The 21691-nt window shown below is 43.8% G+C and overlaps 1 protein-coding gene across 3 annotated transcripts in view; it reads right to left on the reverse strand.

Annotated features, from left to right (window-relative positions):
* Window positions 1-451: 451 nt before the first annotated feature.
* LOC147698064 (interleukin-18 receptor 1-like) overlaps window positions 452-21691 on the reverse strand; it is a 477649-nt gene continuing 456409 nt past the window's right edge. For all 3 annotated transcript variants that reach the window (XM_086934734.1, XM_086934735.1, XM_086934733.1), the window contains one exon: window positions 452-933. In XM_086934734.1, the coding sequence (XP_086790860.1) occupies window positions 527-933 (407 nt within the window). In that variant the 3' untranslated portion in view covers window positions 452-526. The remainder of the gene's footprint in view (window positions 934-21691) is intronic.

Raw genomic sequence — 21691 nt, forward strand, 5'->3', positions numbered from 1 at the left:
ATAAACAATATTACCCTGCACGCAGACACCCTTACACTATGGTGCTAAACTGCTAAGTGTAGCACCAGCGCAAGGGGAAATGCAAAGCTGCACCATATTCTTGTAAATATAGTGCAGCCTTGTGTTTCTGAAGTGGTGGAGTGAGGCAATAAGCCATGACGGCTAACGCCTCACTCCGCCACTTCTTTGTTAATATCCCCCTTAAAGTGTTAACCATTTTAGTGGCACCATCTGCCAGAAATATGTGGGTGAAAGAGGTCAGGTAAGGACCCGGTCCTCTCCTTATTGGTTGTTTCAGGGACTCACATATGCAGGTAGCCCATCTCGTTTGCAGGTTGCAGAGAAGATTGAATGTTTCTTTTTCTGCTGCAGTGAGAAGAAAGACACACAGTGCTCTTATACATTCATCTCATCTCTGGATAATACAGCCAAATCACGTAAGCACAAAGTGTAAAAAGCAGTATAGTTTATGAGCAAAATAAAGTTAAAGTAGGTTGAAACATTAAACGTGTCAATTTGTAAATATTCAGACTTCCTTTGCGAAGCAATTAATCAGTGCATACTTTTTCTGAGAAGAGAAAGTCACAACCTTTCCATTGTACGCTATCGATTTTTCGCCAGGTGGCTTGAATGGTTTTGCTGGCATTAAATATTGCATTTTCTTCCAAAACCTTGAATTGAGTGGACGAGATCTATCTTCCTCCCACTTTAGTTTGCTGCTGGACTTCAACAGGTCTAAAGACTCTGGCAATAGTGTAAAGTCTTCTGGAAGATTGTATTCAATTACTATCACTTTCGTTTTTCGTTCCACCAGTGACTTGTAGAGTCCACTCTCCAGTTCATACATTGCATTGTCAGAGGTGTAGTTCTTGCTCAGTATTATGATCAATCTTCTGCTTTTATCAATAAGAGAATCAATGTCATCCACAGTGGCTGGAAAATAAAACACATCCATATCTTAAAACAGCAAAAGGTAAAGAACACTGTTAATTTTATTATACAATGACTTCCTGGAGTACCCTTGCAGCATTCATGCCAATTTTATTTATTCAATTGTCGTTTTTGGCCACGTGAACCAAGCCCAGGTGAGGTTCAGAGAGCCATACAATGATTGAAAATAGAATATTAAAATAAAATCATACAAATAGATAGCTTCAAGAGTTAAAATAAGCAAATGTAATTGCTCTCTCAAGACACGCAGAGGTACAGACACTGCCATTTGCACCGGCTTCTTGCACCCCCAGGGCACTTTGGTAATATACACAGCACTGCAGAATGTGTAGTCTTGAATCCACCTAATTCATCTTTAAACCACTACCAGACACTTCCTGACCCTTTATGTCACTTGCTTGTGTTTCTGCTATCTCTCTTTGTGACTTTTATTAAGTCTTTCCCTTCCTGCTTCTTTCCCCATTTTTGTTTATTCCTTTCTTGCTCTCAGTAATATCTTATGAGGATAAATAAGTGCTGGTTCCCAAAAATAAGTGCCTGCAGGGCTCACTAGCAACCACCGGCTCAAATTTGGCACTGTAACTACATACTACCTGTGACCTAGCATCTCTACCCTGTCTTTAACCCTGAATAGCAGAAGACATATCTGTTGCTGTGTTGCAGTTGCAGTCTTAGCATTAAAGACAAAGTGCTGGAAGAAACACTCAACGCCCCTCAAGGGGAACAAAGCTGCACTCTGACAGGGAAAAAATAGGAGAGCTTGTTTAATTTAGCTGTTTCCTGGAGGTATATGATATGCTAGCCACCTAGGAACATATCCTATGTCACTGTTGTGTAAGCTTTGATACATTTCATGGAGCTGATTTCATCCATAAAATAAGATACTTCTGTTTGTGGTAGAGAGTTATAGTTAATACCAGCTGTAACAAAAATACAATCATATATAGCTAATACTAGCAGCAACTAAAACAAAATGGCATATGGCTAACACAAGCATAATTATCACAATCATAATCTATCTCCTCTGGAATCCGTACTGGGATGTAGTTTGTAACTGACTACTGTCATTGATATAAAATTGTCTGCATTGATTGAAATCAATAAAAATGGTTCAAAATCAAGAAAATCACAATCATAATCTATTTTGCACTAATTAATATTACTTTTTTAAGGGAGGACTGTAGTGTAGGTTAGGCTACATTCATCTTCATTGTGACTGTGAAAACCCATATTATCGTTACTAGTGGATTGTGGTCACTGTCCCTATCAAAATGGCGAGTTTCTTCAAAATCTACAACACTCCATCAGTCTTCCAGATGTATAAACATGTAGTCAATCAGACCACGTCTGAGAAATTCAGAAATGTGTTACTTGTTCATTAGTCTCGGGATGTACGCCCATTCATAGTCATTACTCTACTTTTCAAAGCAATTCAGTGTAGTAGTTTGCAAATCTTGACTCCAGCATGAAGTAAATAGTGGGTTTGATTTTGGACCTAGATTGTCTCAAAATTAGAACGTCGGCTGCAAACCAATGTTTTTGTCTTGCCTCATCGAAGCCAAATATAAGAACAATTAAATACATAACCTGTTTACTACCACTGCATTTTTTCCTAATGCCTAGCATTCCAAAAGGTGTTTCATTTAAGCAGTGTTTTATGTGAATCATACTGAAGATATGTTTCGCCTATGCTTTACAAAATGTTGCAACGGCAGTGGCAATGGAGGAAGAACTTCCTAAAATCCTATACCTTTAAGGACTGGAACGGAAGCTTAGGGAAGCCATGGAATCCATCTTGGTATTGGTGGGTGTGCCTAGTGACCCTTTCCAAAAGGATTATGCAAGATTTTATGCTCTATAATTTCATGAACATTGTCAGGTAGAAGATCTGTCTGCCATTCATGGGCCATGATACTCCTAGTCCAGGACCCATATTTCTCCACTCTACCTACTGGGGTAGAAAAATCCCTGACATAGTAAACACTTGTTTCTCTTTCCTTGTGTGCCCAAACTGTGAGCATCTGTTTTGCTGGTTTTTGGATTTTGGTACCACCTCAAATAAATCCAGGCTATCATGAAGGCTTAGGCCTACTATTGACTTACAAAGGGTTCTCTTCTTGTCCTGGACCTAGAGGGCTGCTTCAGTCATTTTCCATAGTGAAGCAGGACTACTGTTCCGGTCACAAATTTCACACTTGTAACAGTTATCCTTTTCTATTAGTAATTAGAGTCTGAGAAAATCTTTTTACCTACATCTCGTGAATGGGAGCTTACTGACCCATCCATACAAACTTCCACTGCTAATGGTGAACCCAAAATCCTAATGCTGAGATCACAAGCACCTGTCATATGCATGTATTCTACCGGTTTTAATATGCAGTGCTTGATTGCCTGAGAAAGTCCTGTGGGTTAAATTTCGGAAGCCGGTGGCTTTTTCATGTGGACAAGATTCAGGTTAGGCTGCTTTCTCAGACATATTACTGACATTCTTGAGACTGGAGTGGAGGAACCAGCCACTGAAATGGGAAGAAAGAGGAGAAAGACTGCCCTTAGAAATACAATTAAGTCCTTTCTTATACAGAGAGCCATTGATTAGTCTTTCTGAGGCTGCAATTTCAAGGGTGGCAGGAATAAAGGGAGGGACTACAGAACCTGTGCCAGGATGTGAAGGGTCCTTTAGAAAGGTGCAGCTCTTTGTCTCTCTCTTGGTCACTGTCATATGTGACTGCTGGTAATCAAAGCGCAGACTGATCACACCTCTTTGTGCCTCTGTTGTGGGTACTCCAACCTGGAAACAGCAAAGCAAGATACAGAATCCAAATCTCCTGTCTCCTAATTCTGTATAAAAGTGGGGGCTTCTGACCCACTTTTTGTTCCATATACCCAGTTCTCTTCAACTGAATCGGGGGTGCTCAACACAGACCCCAGATTAACACCACTGCACAACCTGGACAGATGTCTGCCTGACAGCCAGCTTTACAGAGGTGAGCAGACCATGAAACTGCCAGTCCAGGACCTAAATGCCTCCTCTTCACCTGCTGGCCGGTAATATCCCCTGTATGGTACAAACTATTGGCCCCATCCCTATGTGCCCAACCTGTAGGTATCTGTTATCATGGTTTGGGGATTTTTCCCCTGCCTCGTGCACATCCATGCCCAGGTTCACTATGATTTCGCATCGGGGTTGTGGCACTTTTGTGGTGTAGCCTGATGCAAAATAATTTTTGGAGTTTACTAAGCCATGGAAAGCCACTTTGTGTGGGTTTGTGTGGTTTAGTAAATACAAAGTAACGCAAGGTAGCACATACCTTCGGGTAAGTGTCACGTTGGTGGGGAATGGATATTCTTGGCATTCACCTATGTATTTCGACCCAAAGCCAGATTTACAAAGACTTCTAAACCTGGGTTTGTTTCAAAAAGGTGTCCCTACCCAGTAGAGGCACATAGAGGGGAATATCTTAATTTTGCCTTAGTTCTTCCTTTTTCCATGTGTGCTGCATTCTGCAGCTCATATAGAAAGAAAAATATGCCTCTAAGGATTATTTCAGTGCAGGAAGGGGGGACTCCTTTTTGCACAGCACTCAGCCACTTTACCGGTAGCCAGCAAGGGAGAACTTCATCTCCCAAGGGGCATGGCGACAGGAGCTGCCAAAGCGAGCAACTCACACCAGGAGGCGCTTACTTAAAAGGAGCTACAGGGTCCCGCAGCACAGCCCGGGACAAGGGCGGGCCCGTCCACGCCCATCATAGCACAAAGGAGGATGGGCTGGGCCCCCCTCTAACATCTGGTCCCTGGGATTATTAAGCACCATCACTGAGGTACAGTGCCAATTTTATTGTTACTAACATCTTCAGTGGTATGGAAATGAGCAAACAGAAAACCATTAATGGTCAGCCGGGCCAGAAGTAGCAGGAACACTCAACTCTTTTCTCTTGAGTCAGTCCTCACTCATGAGATCGAGCTAACGGAGCGTAGGCTCTCCTTGGAGCCTTTGATTTTGCAGAAACGTTCCTCACTTGGCAGTCACCATTTGGATAGTATCCCCTTACATCCCCCTCAATCTCCACCCATACAACAACTGGCTCCAGATCTACAAGCCCCCCCACCTCCCAAGTTAGTAAATGGGCCTAATATAGTTACAAGGGGTCAGGTTGCAAAAACTCGGCCAGGCAACAACAACGAACCACCTTTAAAATTAGAAGGGTTAAGGGACTGCAAAATCAAAAATCATCAACAGTCACCAGCAGTGGAAACCAAAGTGGGAACAGAGATTGCGAATTTGGGTCAAGTTCGGTATTGAGGACTGTTGACTCTGTTACACTGCTTCACGGACAATCGATGAGGACTTCTGGAAAAGATTAGAGACTATGGTTTCTGTTCTTATTAACCCTCTATTACTAAAATTAACTCAAATTGAAGATAGACTCCCAAAAATTGAGGGTTTGGGTATAAGTAATTGTTCCCTCCCCTAGGGTACATGTCCTGGTAGAGGTCCCTGGCGATCAGCAAATCTGGGGTTTAGGGTTGGGGCTCGCCCCAATTGTAACCAACTCTGAGGGTGGCTAGCCTCATTACCTACATATTAATGATAGCACTGTGGAAACAACTGCTTGATCTCACCGACAAATGCCCCCCACACTCCCTAGAACCCATTGGGCGTTTGCCTAAAATAGAAGGACCCACAATTTCCAGCATACAGGATGGTAGTATTAATATTAGGACCACACTAAATATATGGGTTCCTTCCTTGGGGGACGGAGGGAGTGATGCCCACACACAGCAGCAGCAAAGGCCTAACTTTAGTTACCCTATCATTTAATATCAGTCCTTGCACCTCCCGCCCGAAGCCACTACCTTTACGATTATACTGGCAAATGTCCCTCCACTTTCCACTCATGCTCACAAACTTTGAACCACCCTAAGGAACACATCACTGCATTTGCTGAGCACCAGAATTGGTCCAACCAATATTCTCTTCTCTAAATTTAATATGGCTAGAAGAATAGGTTGGGTCGGTAAAGCAAGTAAAGATTTTGCAGGCGACTGCATGGTCCTAACCTTTAGATCCCCCCTTCTGGTGCAGACTATCTTACTAGGGCTGGTAACCACTCTCCCATGGCCCAAGGAATTAACATATTCCGACTAGGGTACTTCTACCACCACCAAAGGTACAGTGGAGCGGATTCATGGCTAGGAATGACCCAGGCATGATGCAGCATTGTTACAGGATCCCGGTTTGTAATCGCTTTGATACCTTCAATACCCTAGAAGACATAGACTGACTAACTACAACTATAGATTTTGAACATCTACAAAAGGAAGACCCCCAGAAACAGATCTGGTAGATTAAACATACGTAGAACTATCCCTGACCATTTACAAAAAGAAATAAAAATACATGCTCTATTACCGTCTCAGCCCAATCTGAGGGATGAGACATGGGGCATCAAACACCTGAATGAGGGCTTTAAATATATTCCAGTCATAAACCTAAATCAGGTACTAACGTCCAACTGTGCATTAACCCCTGAAAATGTCACTGCTGTACAAATTGTTTAACAAAGTGATGTTTGGCCTTGATTTAGGGTTTGCTAATGAGCTATGTGTCCTGCTTGTCCCCCTAAGGCATTCTTTTAACGTTAGAGGATGTTTTACAACCATAGACTATATTTTGCTGTCAAATAGCCACTTGAGTAGAGTCAAACTATTTACTACTCATGATAACCTTTTGAGAGATCAATTTCCATTAAGCATCACTTTCTCACTGCCGAAAAGCCAATTTGGCTCTGGGGATAAATTTGCACATGTCACAAAAAATGTAACTATTAATAAAACTAAGTAGACTTATATAAGTCAAATATGATGCTTTGGGGCCCGTTATTACCTCAGGTAATTACTGCCAGCTGCTCCTCCCATTTTAACAAGCTGGTCGGAATCCATTTAAGTGCCCATTTTTAAAAAGGAGGATTGTCAGTTTCCTGCCGCTACAGGCCAATATCCCTATTAGACTCCCTGGTAAAAGTGGCTGGCGGAATAAGTCTGGAACGATTACAGGACTGGGCCAAAGATAACAAGGTTACTCACATACAGTATGGCTTTCGCAAAGGCTTAGGAACTGTTGAACAGAGACTAAATTTAAACATGATCATAGGGATGTATATTCAGGCCAGGAAGAGTAGGCTGTTTTTAACATTTGTGGACCTCACAGTAGCCTTTGACTGCGTTAGGCAAAATAGGCTTTGGAAGATCTTTGAGGATCTGTGAGTGGAATAGCAAACTATTCACTTCCTAGGACGTTTATATAGTGAAGCCTAGGGCGAGAGTGCGGTTTGGTGCAAATGGAGAATGCTCTCCCCCATTCCCAATAAGGAGGGGGTACGGCAAGGCAGCGTGCTGTCCCCCTTCCTTTTTAACCTTTCCAGCAATGGTAAAGGATATCCAAGATTTTCCACAAATAGGCTTACGCCCCATACCTGCTCTCTTGAACGCGAATGATGCAGTCCTGATGTTGCGTACCCAAGTGGGGTTGCAAAGGGTTTTAAACAGCTATACACTTATTATGTACAATCGGGGCCTTAGGGTAAATATATTGAAAACCTTTATAATGAGATGTGGCAATGGCAGCCATAAGTGCAGAGACAAGTATATTGATTAGCAGATGATAGAGTTTACTAAGAGATTCTAATATCTTGGCATTCTTTTTGATCGAAATGATTCCTAGGCCCAAGTGGTGCAAGTCAAAAAACTGTCATTTATGACGGTCACAGCTGCCCTTGTTAATTTATCAAGAAAATTGGGTAGGAGGCCGCCGGTGGAGCTTTTACAGATTTACAAAGCGAAATATGTCTCCATGATGATGTATGGTGCACGGGGTTGGAGTTTTGTTGACCTGCACCCTCTACAAATAGTGGAAAATGCTTTCCTAAGATATATATTGGCAGTCCCAAATACATCCTCGTATGTCTGCCACTCTGAACTGGGCGTGCCATACATTGCAGACCTTTTTAAAATGGAACCCATTCTTTTATGGCACAGGATATGGTCATCAACAAAAAGCATGCTTAGTCAGGATATCCTAAATGATAGTTTTAAAATGGATGGGGTTCTAACCATCCCATGGCTCAGGTATATCTGAGCTGTTATGTGTGATCTGGGCCATCTAAATTATTACACTAAGCCCAGAACCATGTCCACCATCACAAGAAAAGAGTTAAAAAAAGAGGGCACAACTATAGGCCCCATTAGGATGGCGGATGGACCTGCGTCCGTCTGCCACCCCGAGGTGGAGGGACCATCCGCAGGGGCAGCGGAGGTTCCTCCAGTGCAATTAGGATGTTAGCACCACCCTGGCGGTCACATCCTGTATCTTTAACCTTGCGGCGGGTGCTGCTTGAAGCAGCACCCGCCGCAAGGTTAAAAATGCATGTTTTACATTTACATGCACAAAGCAGCAGGCACCGCACGGTGCCTGCCGCTTTGTGCATGTAAATGCTGGGGGGTACCATAGGTTCCCCCCATGTGCACCCCCCAACACCCTGGGGTCCGCAACGGGCCCCCAAACACCAAAGACCACATGCTTTTCCACGACGGAAAATCCGCCGTGGAAAAGCATGTTACAATGCACATCTTAATTTGGCTGACGGTGTCTTGCAGACACCGCCACCAAATAGCCCTCCACACCCCGCGGATCAGCGGTGGATGGACCTGCCGTCCGCTGCTGGTCCCACCGCAATCCCACCACCATCCTAATCTGGCGGCGGGTGTTTTCTGCGGTCGCGGCGGTGAATCCGCATCCTCCGGGCCGGCGGTGGCTTCCGCCGGCCCAGAGGATGCGGATTCACCGCCATCCTAATGAGGACCATTATTTGAAACATAATAAAGCCCACTGTCTAATCATGTGATTTTAACAACTTGTAGCACCCAACCTTATTTAGACATTGTCTCTGGTGGTTATGACAGGTTTTCATTGACCAGATTCAGACTTGGGATTTTACATAGGCTTATACGCTTCCCAAAAATGAACAACTGGTCACAAGTTTTGCATTTGTGTCCCTGCGATGACCATTCAGAACAATCAACCCTACATATTGTTCTATTCTGTAAATTTTATGATGGACCTAGGAAAACGTGTATTGTATCAATTTTAAAATCCTTGTGTATTAGACAATGCCGACCTGCTTTTATTGTATTACAGTTTTTGGAAAATTAACACACAGTTTGCAGCGTAGCAATGTTTATAAAAAGTGTACTTAAATGCAGGAAAAACATTGTATTATGATTGTCTGGCCTGCCATGGATAAAAGCACAGTAATTAACTTTTTTATTAGAGCATTTAGGTGGCAGAATAAAATGAATTAATTTTATATCTGATATTTCTATCCTTATTGTGCAATGCATTGTGGTTTTATGTGGTTTTATGATTGTTTAAGATAGTAATTGAATAAAGCTTTGTTGACTTGACTTGGCTTCACTGTGCAGGAAGGTACTTTAAAACTTTAGTATGTCAGCCTTAAATGTCTAAACAGTTGTGCATAGCTGCCTAAGGTTTCAATCTACAAGAAAGTGAGCGCAGCAGGGGTGCACTCAAGAAACTAATTCAAACGATCAGCATCAACAGTACAGATATGCATATGAATATTTACAAACAAAATTGCGTGTGCACCAGGTGAGGGGTTCTGCAGACCACCTAATTCAAAATGAAAGAAGAATACCTGGGAGTGTATCCAAGTTAGCCTGGTACACTACAAGTGTGTCACAAAATAGTGTACAACCACAATTATACACACATAAGTGACATCTGTGGCTGGTAATACAATAAATCCTCAGTGATCAAAACAATATACATTGAATCCAAAGCGTTAAAAAAAATGTCATCCAAAACACAAACGATTTAAGATCTGCGTTATTTATTCAAACGTCCTGGCAGATCAAATCCAATATGAAATAAATAATATAGCTTAAATTCCGCATGCAGAAACAATCTTCAAAGTTCCGATTTCATTTCGGGCTGTACAAGGAAGCCCTTCATCAGGGGAATCTGTAACAAGCAAATTAACAATTTTAATGAAAATCAATGCAATCTCGGTCAGAAATGTAATACTGACATAGGGCTTTAAAAATAAGTGACTAAAGAGCACCAATTCCCCGACTCCATGTCGACACATATCAAAAAGTGACAATCTAGAAAAACATGACCACAGCACCAACCACCAAAATTAAGACTCCGATAGTGCCAGTGTAAAAGAATAGTGAAAGTGTGATGAAATCAGCACTCAATAAAACAGCGAAATCGGCATACTTATAGCAGAACTGTAAGCACGTTCTGCCACAATAAATAACCGGCATCAGTGAAAAAGAACTGCCAAAACAACAAGAAATGGATTGGAATCAGGTATTGAGAAAACAATCTCTTGAAAACTGAAAAAACAAGAGTAATAGAACAAACAAGAGTAATGGACATCTACCTCCAATGCACCACGCCACTGTCTAAATATAATGATTCAGAAAAGGGGGTGGTGATGAACAGAGTGTCTGAATTAAGCAGACCACTCTTACCCAGTCCAAAGTTCAGGGCTTGATCCATCACCGTTATTTATCTCACTGCACCATCCCAGCTCAGAACCTGGCTATATGCAAATCAGTCTGTCCCTGGCCCAGTGCATCATGAGAACAGGGCAGACTAAACTACCAAGCCAATTCTTCACCAGAAAGGAGACAAGCTACCGGGGACCGGTTTCTGGCATTTCAGCCGTCTTTGGCCCGGCTTGCTTGAATCCTGATGGTGCAGTGAGAAAGGGACTCATGTCTGAGTATACCCTGCCACACCTATAGTGGCCAAAAACGATTCAGAAAAGGGGGTGGTGATGAACAGAGTGTCTGAATTAAGCAGACCACTCTTACCCAGTCCAAAGTTCAGGGCTTGATCCATCACCGTTATTTATCTCACTGCACCATCCCAGCTCAGAACCTGGCTATATGCAAATCAGTCTGTCCCTGGCCCAGTGCATCATGGGAACAGGGCAGACTAAACTACCAAGCCAATTCTTCACCAGAAAGGAGACCTGATCTTTGGACTGGGTAAGAGTGGTCTGCTTAATTCAGACACTCTGTTCATCACCACCCCCTTTTCTGAATCATTTTTGTCCACCATAAGCGTGGAAGGGTATACTCAGATGTGAGTCCCTAGCTCATTGCACCATCAGGATTCAGGCAAGCCGGGCCGAAGACGGCTGAAATGCCAGAAACCGGTCCCCGGTAGCTTGTTTCCTTCCCAGTATAAGAATTGGCTTGGTAGTTTGGTCTGCCCTGTTCCCATGATGCACTTGGCCAGGGTCAGACTAATTTGCATATAGCCAAGTTCTGAGCTGGGATGGTGCAGTGAGCTAAAAAACGGTGATGGATCGAGCCCTGATCTTTGGACTGGGTAAGAGTGGTCTGCTTAATTCAGACACTCTGTTCATCACCACCCCCTTTTCTGAATCATTTTTGTCCACCATAAGCGTGGAAGGGTATACTCAGATGTGAGTCCCTAGCTCATTGCACCATCAGGATTCACGCAAGCCGGGCCGAAGATGGCTGAAATGCCAGAAACCGGTCCCCGGTAGCTTGTTTCCTTCCCAGTATAAGAATTGGCTTGGTAGTTTGGTCTGCCCTGTTCCCATGATGCACTGGGCCAGGGTCAGACTAATTTGCATATCGCCAAGTTCTGAGCTGGGATGGTGCAGTGAGCTAAAAAACGGTGATGGATCGAGCCCTGATCTTTGGACTGGGTAAGAGTGGTCTGCTTAATTCAGACACTCTGTTCATCACCACCCCCTTTTCTGAATCATTTTTGTCCACCATAAGCGTGGAAGGGTATACTCAGATGTGAGTCCCTAGCTCATTGCACCATCAGGATTCAAGCAAGCCGGGCCGAAGACGGCTGAAATGCCAGAAACCGGTCCCCGGTAGCTTGTTTCCTTCCCAGTATAAGAATTGGCTTGGTAGTTTGGTCTGCCCTGTTCCCATGATGCACTGGGCCAGGGTCAGACTAATTTGCATATAGCCAAGTTCTGAGCTGGGATGGTGCAGTGAGCTAAAAAACGGTGATGGATCGAGCCCTGATCTTTGGACTGGGTAAGAGTGGTCTGCTTAATTCAGACACTCTGTTCATCACCACCCCCTTTTCTGAATCATTTTTGTCCACCATAAGCGTGGAAGGGTATACTCAGATGTGAGTCCCTAGCTCATTGCACCATCAGGATTCAAGCAAGCCGGGCCGAAGACGGCTGAAATGCCAGAAACCGGTCCCCGGTAGCTTGTTTCCTTCCCAGTATAAGAATTGGCTTGGTAGTTTGGTCTGCCCTGTTCCCATGATGCACTGGGCCAGGGTCAGACTAATTTGCATATAGCCAAGTTCTGAGCTGGGATGGTGCAGTGAGCTAAAAACGGTGATGGATCGAGCCCTGATCTTTGGACTGGGTAAGAGTGGTCTGCTTAATTCAGACACTCTGTTCATCACCACCCCCTTTTCTGAATCATTTTTGTCCACCACAAGCGTGGAAGGGTATACTCAGATGTGAGTCCCTAGCTCATTGCACCATCAGGATTCAAGCAAGCCGGGCCGAAGACGGCTGAAATGCCAGAAACCGGTCCCCGGTAGCTTGTTTCCTTCCCAGTATAAGAATTGGCTTGGTAGTTTGGTCTGCCCTGTTCCCATGATGCACTGGGCCAGGGTCAGACTAATTTGCATATAGCCAAGTTCTGAGCTGGGATGGTGCAGTGAGCTAAAAAACGGTGATGGATCGAGCCCTGATCTTTGGACTGGGTAAGAGTGGTCTGCTTAATTCAGACACTCTGTTCATCACCACCCCCTTTTCTGAATCATTTTTGTCCACCACAAGCGTGGAAGGGTATACTCAGATGTGAGTCCCTAGCTCATTGCACCATCAGGATTCAAGCAAGCCGGGCCGAAGACGGCTGAAATGCCAGAAACCGGTCCCCGGTAGCTTGTTTCCTTCCCAGTATAAGAATTGGCTTGGTAGTTTGGTCTGCCCTGTTCCCATGATGCACTGGGCCAGGGTCAGACTAATTGGCATATAGCCAAGTTCTGAGCTGGGATGGTGCAGTGAGCTAAAAAACGGTGATGGATCGAGCCCTGATCTTTGGACTGGGTAAGAGTGGTCTGCTTAATTCAGACACTCTGTTCATCACCACCCCCTTTTCTGAATCATTTTTGTCCACCATAAGCGTGGAAGGGTATACTCAGATGTGAGTCCCTAGCTCATTGCACCATCAGGATTCAAGCAAGCCGGGCCGAAGACGGCTGAAATGCCAGAAACCGGTCCCCGGTAGTTTGTTTCCTTCCCAGTATAAGAATTGGCTTGGTAGTTTGGTCTGCCCTGTTCCCATGATGCACTGGGCCAGGGTCAGACTAATTTGCATATAGCCAAGTTCTGAGCTGGGATGGTGCAGTGAGCTAAAAAACGGTGATGGATCGAGCCCTGATCTTTGGACTGGGTAAGAGTGGTCTGCTTAATTCAGACACTCTGTTCATCACCACCCCCTTTTCTGAATCAATACTGTCTAAATATAAGCAGCCTCCAGCAATCAAAATGCACACTTGGTAGAATCACAACCACCTGTAATTCAAAGTACTTCCAATATAAGCTCCGCTTGAGACTGAAAATGAAAATTGAACAAAGTAAGATTTAAGCTTACCAGTCAAGTATGTGAGCAGTACCTCAAAATGAACTCCCTCTGAAGAACGCCGCCATGATTAAGGCGCCGCGTTATTTCCCGATACTTAGGCTCAAGCGTGCAAAAAATAGTGAGCATAGAAAGAGAACTAAACCGGCAGCCTCAAGATCACCACGAGACGCATTAGAGCGTACCACCTAAAGAGCAAGAAAGGAAGACTGCGACAACCAGCTCCTATTGAGAAAAAACTGGTAGGGTGTGACAAAAACAAATAAAGCACTGAAGTGCAATAAGCAAAATGGGATCAACCACGATTATAAAAGGGAATTTGTTAACCCTGATGCATCAACATGACTGGATTAGAAAGTGAAGAAGAAATAAGTGAATAAATGAATGAGTGCAATAGAAATAATAGAAATAGGAGTAACAAAATGCCAGTAACAAGGCAATAAGACAAATATACAAAAAAGTCGACACGAATTGGAAGTGCTCTAAAGCCCAAACATGTAGTAAAATGTCCACTTGAACAAGAGAACCTAATCTAATACAAAATCCGCTATCTAGAAAATGCAAATATCTAAATGAGAAAGAGTTGCCAAACAGAAGTTACAAAAAGCATGACAATTCAAATTTGTCATTGAGCCCCTTAGGGGACAATGTTTGCATGTACCAAATCCAGTGTGATTCACGCTGAGAGAGTAACTACGACATGTCCCTGTCTACTAGCTCATCTACCTTTTCAAGTACCCCAAATCTAAGCTGTGCAATGGAGTGATTTTCACGCTACCAATGTTGTGCTAGGGGTGAACTCATAGTCTTAGTGCGGATTCCACTTTTGTGCTCAGTAATCCTTGTGCAAAGAATCCTCTCTGTCTTCCCCACATACAACAAGTCACATGGGCTTCTGATAACATAAATCACATGATGGCTGTTGTAATTCGCATTGAAATTCAAGGGAATCTTTTTGCCTGTGCGAGGATGACATTCGCTATTGCCAACAATGACATTATTGCAATGTGAACAATTCATACACCTAGTCATTCCTTTAAATGGAACCTTATTGGTATCAAGTTGTTTGCTCAAAATCTCTCTAAGGTTACGTGATCTTTTGTATGCCAATAGAGGAGGACTAGTAAACATGCCCTTCAAATCCGGTTTAGACTAGAGTAGATCCCATCTTCGTAGGATACTTTTTTCACCAACACTGAGTGAGTGGAAAAAGTGGATACAAATACTTCCCTCAACTGAAAAGAAGGCACTGTTATATTTTGTAATAATAATTCCTCACGATTCAAGGCAGATGCTCTCTTCTCAGCATGGTCAATGACTCGTTGAGGGTAACCTCTCTCTTAAAAAATCTGTTTTGCTTCTCTCATGGTCTGCAAGCCTAACTCTGAATCTGAAGTTATCCATTTGATTCTCAAAAACTGAGAAAAAGGCAAATGGCGTTTCAAAGGCCCAGGGTGGAAACTCTGGTAGAGTAGAGCATTATTACAGTCAGTGGGCTTCTTGAAAACAGTAGTCTCTATAATAGTGCCAGAGCGTCTAAGCATGACATCCAAAAAAGCTATACTATGCGATTTAATTTGAAATGTGAATTGGATCCGGGGATTGATACTATTAAGTTCGAGAATCTGTGTTTCAAGTTGGCTGCGTGGCCCTTGCCAGATGATAAGTATGTCATCTATGAAACGTCTGTATGTGACCAAATTCGAGGTCCACGCATGATTAGAAAGAATATTCTCAGTCTCGAATTTCAGCATGAAAATGTTCGCATAGCTGGGGGCTCCAGAAAAGCCCATCAAAGTGCCATTGGCTTGAAGAAAAAACAGTTTTTTCCAATGAAAGTAACTATAAAACAAACAAACATGAAGGATTTCTAAGAGAAATACCTTTTTTGCTCTCATTTTGTCTTGTTTCAACAAAGCCCATTCAATGGCTTCAATGCCCTCAGTGTGGGGTATGGAAGTGTACAAAGACACCACGTCTATAGTACACAACCAAATTTGTTCACTTCTAGAAACAATGATGGTCCGTTAAATGTTGAGCAAATGGGTAGTATCTTGAAGATAGGAAGGACTGGCTTGAACAATAGGGTGAAGAAACACATCCAGGTAATGCCCTAGTGGCTTGTGTAAAGATCCGCAACTGGATACTATGGGCCTTAATGGGGGATCCCTCAAATTTTTGTGGATTTTTGGGAACATATATAAACCCGGTCTCCGCGGAAAATGGGTAAACAAATACTCTCTCTTTTTGGAATCAATCCACTTCATCTCAATGGCATGTGTTAAAAAAGAATCAAAAAAGTGTTAGTAGGATCTTCAGAGAGTGGTAAATACGTCGAAGAATCCTACAACATCAAGTCAATCTTGTTGTCATATTGAGTGCGATCCATCACTACCAGAGCACCGCCCTTGTCTGCTTTGGTAAAATGCAATGATTTGTTCAATTGAAAAGATCTCAAAGCGAGTCTCTCTATAATTGGTAAGTTTGGTTTCCCTGCGATCACGTTGGGAAGTCTAGCTAAATCTTGTTTGACCAATGACTCAAATAAGTCAATAGTTTTGTGTGACGTGGGAGGAACAAAAGTGCTCCTCGGTTTGAATACTTGATAGTCATCTTCTTGTAAAGGAGATGGTTCATGAGGAATGCTAGAAAAAAATGATCTTAACCTTAACTTTCTAGTGAATTTATACAAAGCAATCTGAGAATCAAGGCTGTTGGCTTGATAAGTCGGAACAAATGATCTCCCATTGTTCAATACGGACAATCCATTCCCTGTTAGCTTTTTGGAGGAAATATTAACCACTAATGTTTCTTGCTGCGTGTTCCTCCGGTTTTTACTGAATCGATGACCTCTGCGGGTTTTGTTGGTTCGACTGTTACCTGTGTTGGAGGTTGGTTTGCGCAGGGCTGGTCTCTAAAAAAGCAACCTTAGTAGTACTGGGGCCAGCAATGGAAGTGTCGATCACTGAGAATAGGGTTTGTGTAGGCACAGGAGATGTAGATAGTTGAGTGTCAGTAACAGATGCAAGACTCTCATCTGATAAAGTTGTCCCCTGCTTTCGCCAGCTTCTTTTTTGGGCATAGACTTCAGCCCAAGAGTAAATGTTTAAATCTGACATGTATCATGTCAGCCTAGCTAATGTGCAAAAAGAAATATGGATCTGTTGGACTTGGCCATTTTGGCAGCTTCACCCCTAAACTTTTTGCCTTAAGCTCTGACATAGTGGTAGTGATTTTTGGCCTCTGAGCACTTTAGCAGTGTGGCCCAGTGTAAAGTGTGTGCGCTCTCTGAGTGCGTGTGGTGAGCCCTCCCATAGAAATGCATGGGGGGATATGTGTGTCCTTGGTAATTCCTGATATGAGAGGAGTACAGGGGCAAGTTTAGTATGTGTGAACTCGTGAGAATAAATGCTGCACAATGGTGTGCGCAGGTTTATGATGACTGGTGGAGAAATGCCAGTTTTAGAAGTTGGCATTTCTGTGTCCTGTGTGTCTGCCTGCCTGATGTGAGTTGCATGTCTGGCTTGCGATTGACAGGATCTGAGAGGTGTGGGCGGTCCAGGAGACAGGGGGGAGTCTGCCCAGTAGTGAATAGGCAGATCTGCATGTAGATGGGAGGGAGGAGTTGGACCTGGGGCCTGAATAGGACTGTGCCTTCCCTCCACAATGCCGGCTCCGCCCCCTGTGGTGCGTCTAATCCCTGAGCCCCCACCTGACAAAGGAGAGAGGAGCCGAGCAAAACAAAGTGCTCCAAAGCTCCCCTATACCAGTTCTAACTGGTATCCCTAAGCCCTGTGCTGTGACATACAGGAAGTTGCTAATATAAATATTAAACCACCAACAGCCGAGGTCGTTGTGGCTTGTAAAACAGTTTCGCCACCTTCCCCATGACATTGCATCTTCTGGGTGCTAGCTTTGGATTAACCTTGGGAATTGCATTCCTTTATGGTGAAAATACCTTTTTAAATTGAACATTTACATTGAGACATTCATTGGACAAATACAGGGCACACCACTGACGGGTTGCCCTCATTCATTGTTGGGACCCGACCTTCATATTATTCTTCTTGGTCACTTTTGTTGCCTCCTACTTCCTACACCTCCCCGTCCTTCTCCTTCCAGTCCTGAAGAAGACCTGCAGCAGAGGCGTTAATTTCGCCCCTATTGCGCCGGGGTCGAAACGTCGACGGTTGCACCCCCATTTATTTGAGGCCCGCACCTTAGCTCCCCTGTCCTTGCCCCTTCCTTGTATTATAATTAATGTATACAACTTTGTATTGGTAGGCCTCTTCTTTTGCCCAACTAGAAGCATTGTAATTTTAGTTGTACATAAATTATGCAATTTGTCTTCTAAATTACTTTCCTTTCTATTTCACTTGAGCACCCCTTTTACACTCTTACTGCATCTCACAGTCTTCCCCCTTTTAGCATTTAAGTTTGTTTTATAAATGCTGAAAATAAATTTGAAATATATTGACTGACTGAATAAGAATTGTTTTTGATATATGTAAGTTGGGTACGATCCATTTATATAGAATTCTGGCTGTTTAAAGAATTTCATCTCCTATTCTTTTGGGATTTATTTCCCCATATGTAAATAATAACTAATGTATTAATCTGTGTTTGAAGATATGCCTAGGACCAATTTGTTTCTTTATATTAATTGATACCCAGATCCTTTGACTTATTGGGTTAACCCCATTGAATTAATAATATAAATATAGGGTCTGTGTCCCCATGAAATTGTTCAGTTCTTGGTTGCTGTTCCTGCCAGGGCGTGCTGCTGCTGGGGCCCAAGGGGGCTCCCATGAGGGCTTGCCTCCCTGGGCCCTGCATTGCCCTTTTCACCTGTTGAGGACCTTTTTACGGGGACTGACTTTGATTCATTTTCCTTATTCCCCAGGACTTTATGCAGCCTTTCTTTTGCTCCCTGGGAGCACTATCTTTTGAACTTCCCCCACAGGAGAGGGAGAGCCTGGGGGCTGCGCAGTGCTGAGCCGCAGCCCCCATTGAGAGGGAACCCCCACCATGTGGATTCCCCTGTGATGCCTGCAGAGACGGGTGCCCACCCCGCAATTATCATCGTTTCGCGGGTGCCCACCCCGCTTTTGTAATGCTGAAGCGTTTACCCGCTTATTTTTTATTTAATTGTGGGTGCCCACTCCACATGCTGCGGTATACTCATTTTTGGAATGCAGGAGACCACCCCGCGTATCACCACCACTGGCCCGGTCGAAAACTGGAAATCAGGCAGCCGATGCCTGGAGTGTGCGGCACTTCCGCTTGAGGAAAGGAAGCCCGCCCGCCGGAAAACGCGAGAAGGAGGGAGTACTGCCCGGAGCCTTGGAGGCTCCATGACAAAGCTCCGGGTCCCAGGAGGGGGGACGGGTGAAGTAGACGAGGCGGCTGAGGCTGCAGATGGCAGCGCGGGGTTCCCAGGAGTGGGGAGAAGCCCTGCGCCGTGAGAGGAGTGCTGCCGGTCTGTCCTGGCCAAAGAGGAGTCCCGCCGCGAGGAAGAGCCCGTGAGTGAGGGCTGATCTCGGGCAGGCAGCCACCATTTGGTTTTAAAGTCCCCGTGGGGGCATTATCTGTTTGCAGCTCCCCGTGTGCTTCAACAATGTGGCATAATTATTTTCAGAGCCCCGTGTGGCTCCAACGTTGGGAAGGATCATTTTCAGAGCCTCGTGTGGCTTCAATGAAGGGGGCATATTTGTTTTAAGGGCCAGAGGGGCCTGTGTTTGCTCCAATAATAGCTATATGTTTTTACAGTTGCCCCACTTGACAGTGGGCAACTGCAATATTTAAAGGGGCAACATTATTTCAGAAAAGCCCCAGTGAGGCCCCGTAGGCACAGATGTGCCAGGGCCCCTTTTTTTTTATCCTTGGATACACTGCACCAGCTCGGGCACCATTTAGGTTATTCTTTATTTGTCATTTGAGTTAGGAGTGAGATGCACTCCTTTGCCCCTGACATTCACAGCTGCGCAGCACTTAGTGCCAGCTGCAACGTTTAGGCTTGTGCAGAGTGTGCACCCTTGACTTTCGCTACGTTGGCAGCGTGCCCTGACTTTTGGGAAATAGGGCATTTGAGCCCCTTTGTAGATGGTCAGTTGGCCAGGGGGACCGTGAGGTTTGTAGGGCGCCAGGTCCTAATGTGGTTATAGGATGCTAGGAAATGTAATGTATGTAGTAGGGTTTACGCACCCTGTTTTATACCTCTAAATGTGTTTTTATGATTATGTGGTTGTTTTGCATATTATGGTTTATGCTTGTAAGATTATGTTTAACTGTTTGATTTATGCCCCTAATGTGAGTTATGCTTAGGAGGTTAGGGTCTACTGTGTTTAGACTTATGAGAGGATTGCATAATGTGTTTATGCTCGTGAGGTTGGAGCAGAATATAATTTGCGCCTGATGTGATATTGTGCATAATGTAGTTTATGTTACAGGCTGATGCTAAGTACAGTGATTACCAGTGGTTACTGGTTGTACACTTATGATCTGTTTTACTTTTACTAAGTTTGCTTTGTGATGGTTCTGACAGTGGTCCAGTGGGCCCTGTCATGTGTATACAATCCCATGTAAATATTGCCCAGTGCCAGTTGGCACAGTGTATATGGTATGATTACTTTTCTAATGTGTTATGAGAATACAAAGGCTATTTTTGATATAACCTTGTGTGGAGTTCCTTTTGTAGTGTGCCTGGGATGTTGTTGCTGTGTGCGTGTGCAAATGCTTCACACATGGCCTCCGGGATAAGCTTGACTGCTCGTGCCAAGCTACCAAGGGGGTGAACAGGGGTTATCTTTGGCGTGTAAATCCCTTGCCCTGACTAGAGTGGTGGTCTCTGCCTGGCTTTGGCACAAGCCTTAGCCAACCAGAGATCCCATTTCTAACAGGATCTATAAGTCATTTGCATTGTGTTCAGACAAAGGAACACTGTGTTGTAATGAGTAACATTTTGGTGTATCTCTTTTGTCAGAAAAAGGCTTACAAACTCTAATTTTGCAGGTGTAGCTAAATAAGTATGGTTAACTCAATGTAAACTTAGGATTTTATCTAAACTCCTTCAATGAGTTTTATAAGTAATCAAATTTCTGACATTACCTTTAGCTAACCTAATTTACTACTAGAATATTGAGGGCCAAATATTAACCAGTACTTTTGTCAACTGAACAATATTGAGTGTCAACATATCGTCAAAGTAAGTAGATGTGGTGCAAGAATGTGCCCCCCTGCATGCACCCCATAACACAGAGGCAACAGGGTAGCCCTGAACTGCCCACTTTGTTTTATCACTGCCACACTTTTCATGGAGGTCACACAGCCATTAAAAGTGTGGCAGCGAGGAAACTACTATTATGCTTGGCGATGTTGCAGCCGCACCACCAGCATATTAAGGGCCATAGTCCGCTGCACCACCACCCGGGATCATGGATCCCTGGTGGCAGCAGCAGTTCTGTGATGGTCCAATAGCCACAGTGCTAATGAAGTGGGCGGACTGCCAGTTTGGCGGTCAGCAAACCGCCACCACAGGTTCAGCGGTCCATTGGTCTGCCGAACTCGTAATTGGGCCTAAGTCTGAAGACAATAGTCTGCAATCAACATACCAGAGTGTCAATGTTCTTGCACTCAATATGTTGTCACATACAACCTCGTCAAAGTAAAAAATACACAGTACCAAACCCTAAAGCCCATTAACAGAACCAGGGTACAACAGAAAATCTACACAAGAGTTCCATGGGCCTATTTCATGAATCTCCATGAAGTTACAATCCAATAATGCAATAAAGTCTTTCTCGAAGCCAACAATGACTCCTTGTATTTATTTACCAAATTGGTGTTATGTTATTTACATTGTTGCAGATTGTGCAATGGTCATGGGTGCAGTGAAGTGAACAATAAAATGTGATACATATTTACAGTAGGGAAGTCAATCAATGTTTGAAATTACGCAGTAAAATGCAAATTCTGATTTTTGGGTGATTTTTTTACACCTAGACAATCTCTATTTCAGGGCCAGTGGTTTGACCCACACCCTATTTCCCATGC

Source organism: Lissotriton vulgaris, chromosome 8 (assembly GCF_964263255.1).
Source record: "Lissotriton vulgaris chromosome 8, aLisVul1.2, whole genome shotgun sequence".
NCBI lineage: Eukaryota > Metazoa > Chordata > Amphibia > Caudata > Salamandridae > Lissotriton > Lissotriton vulgaris.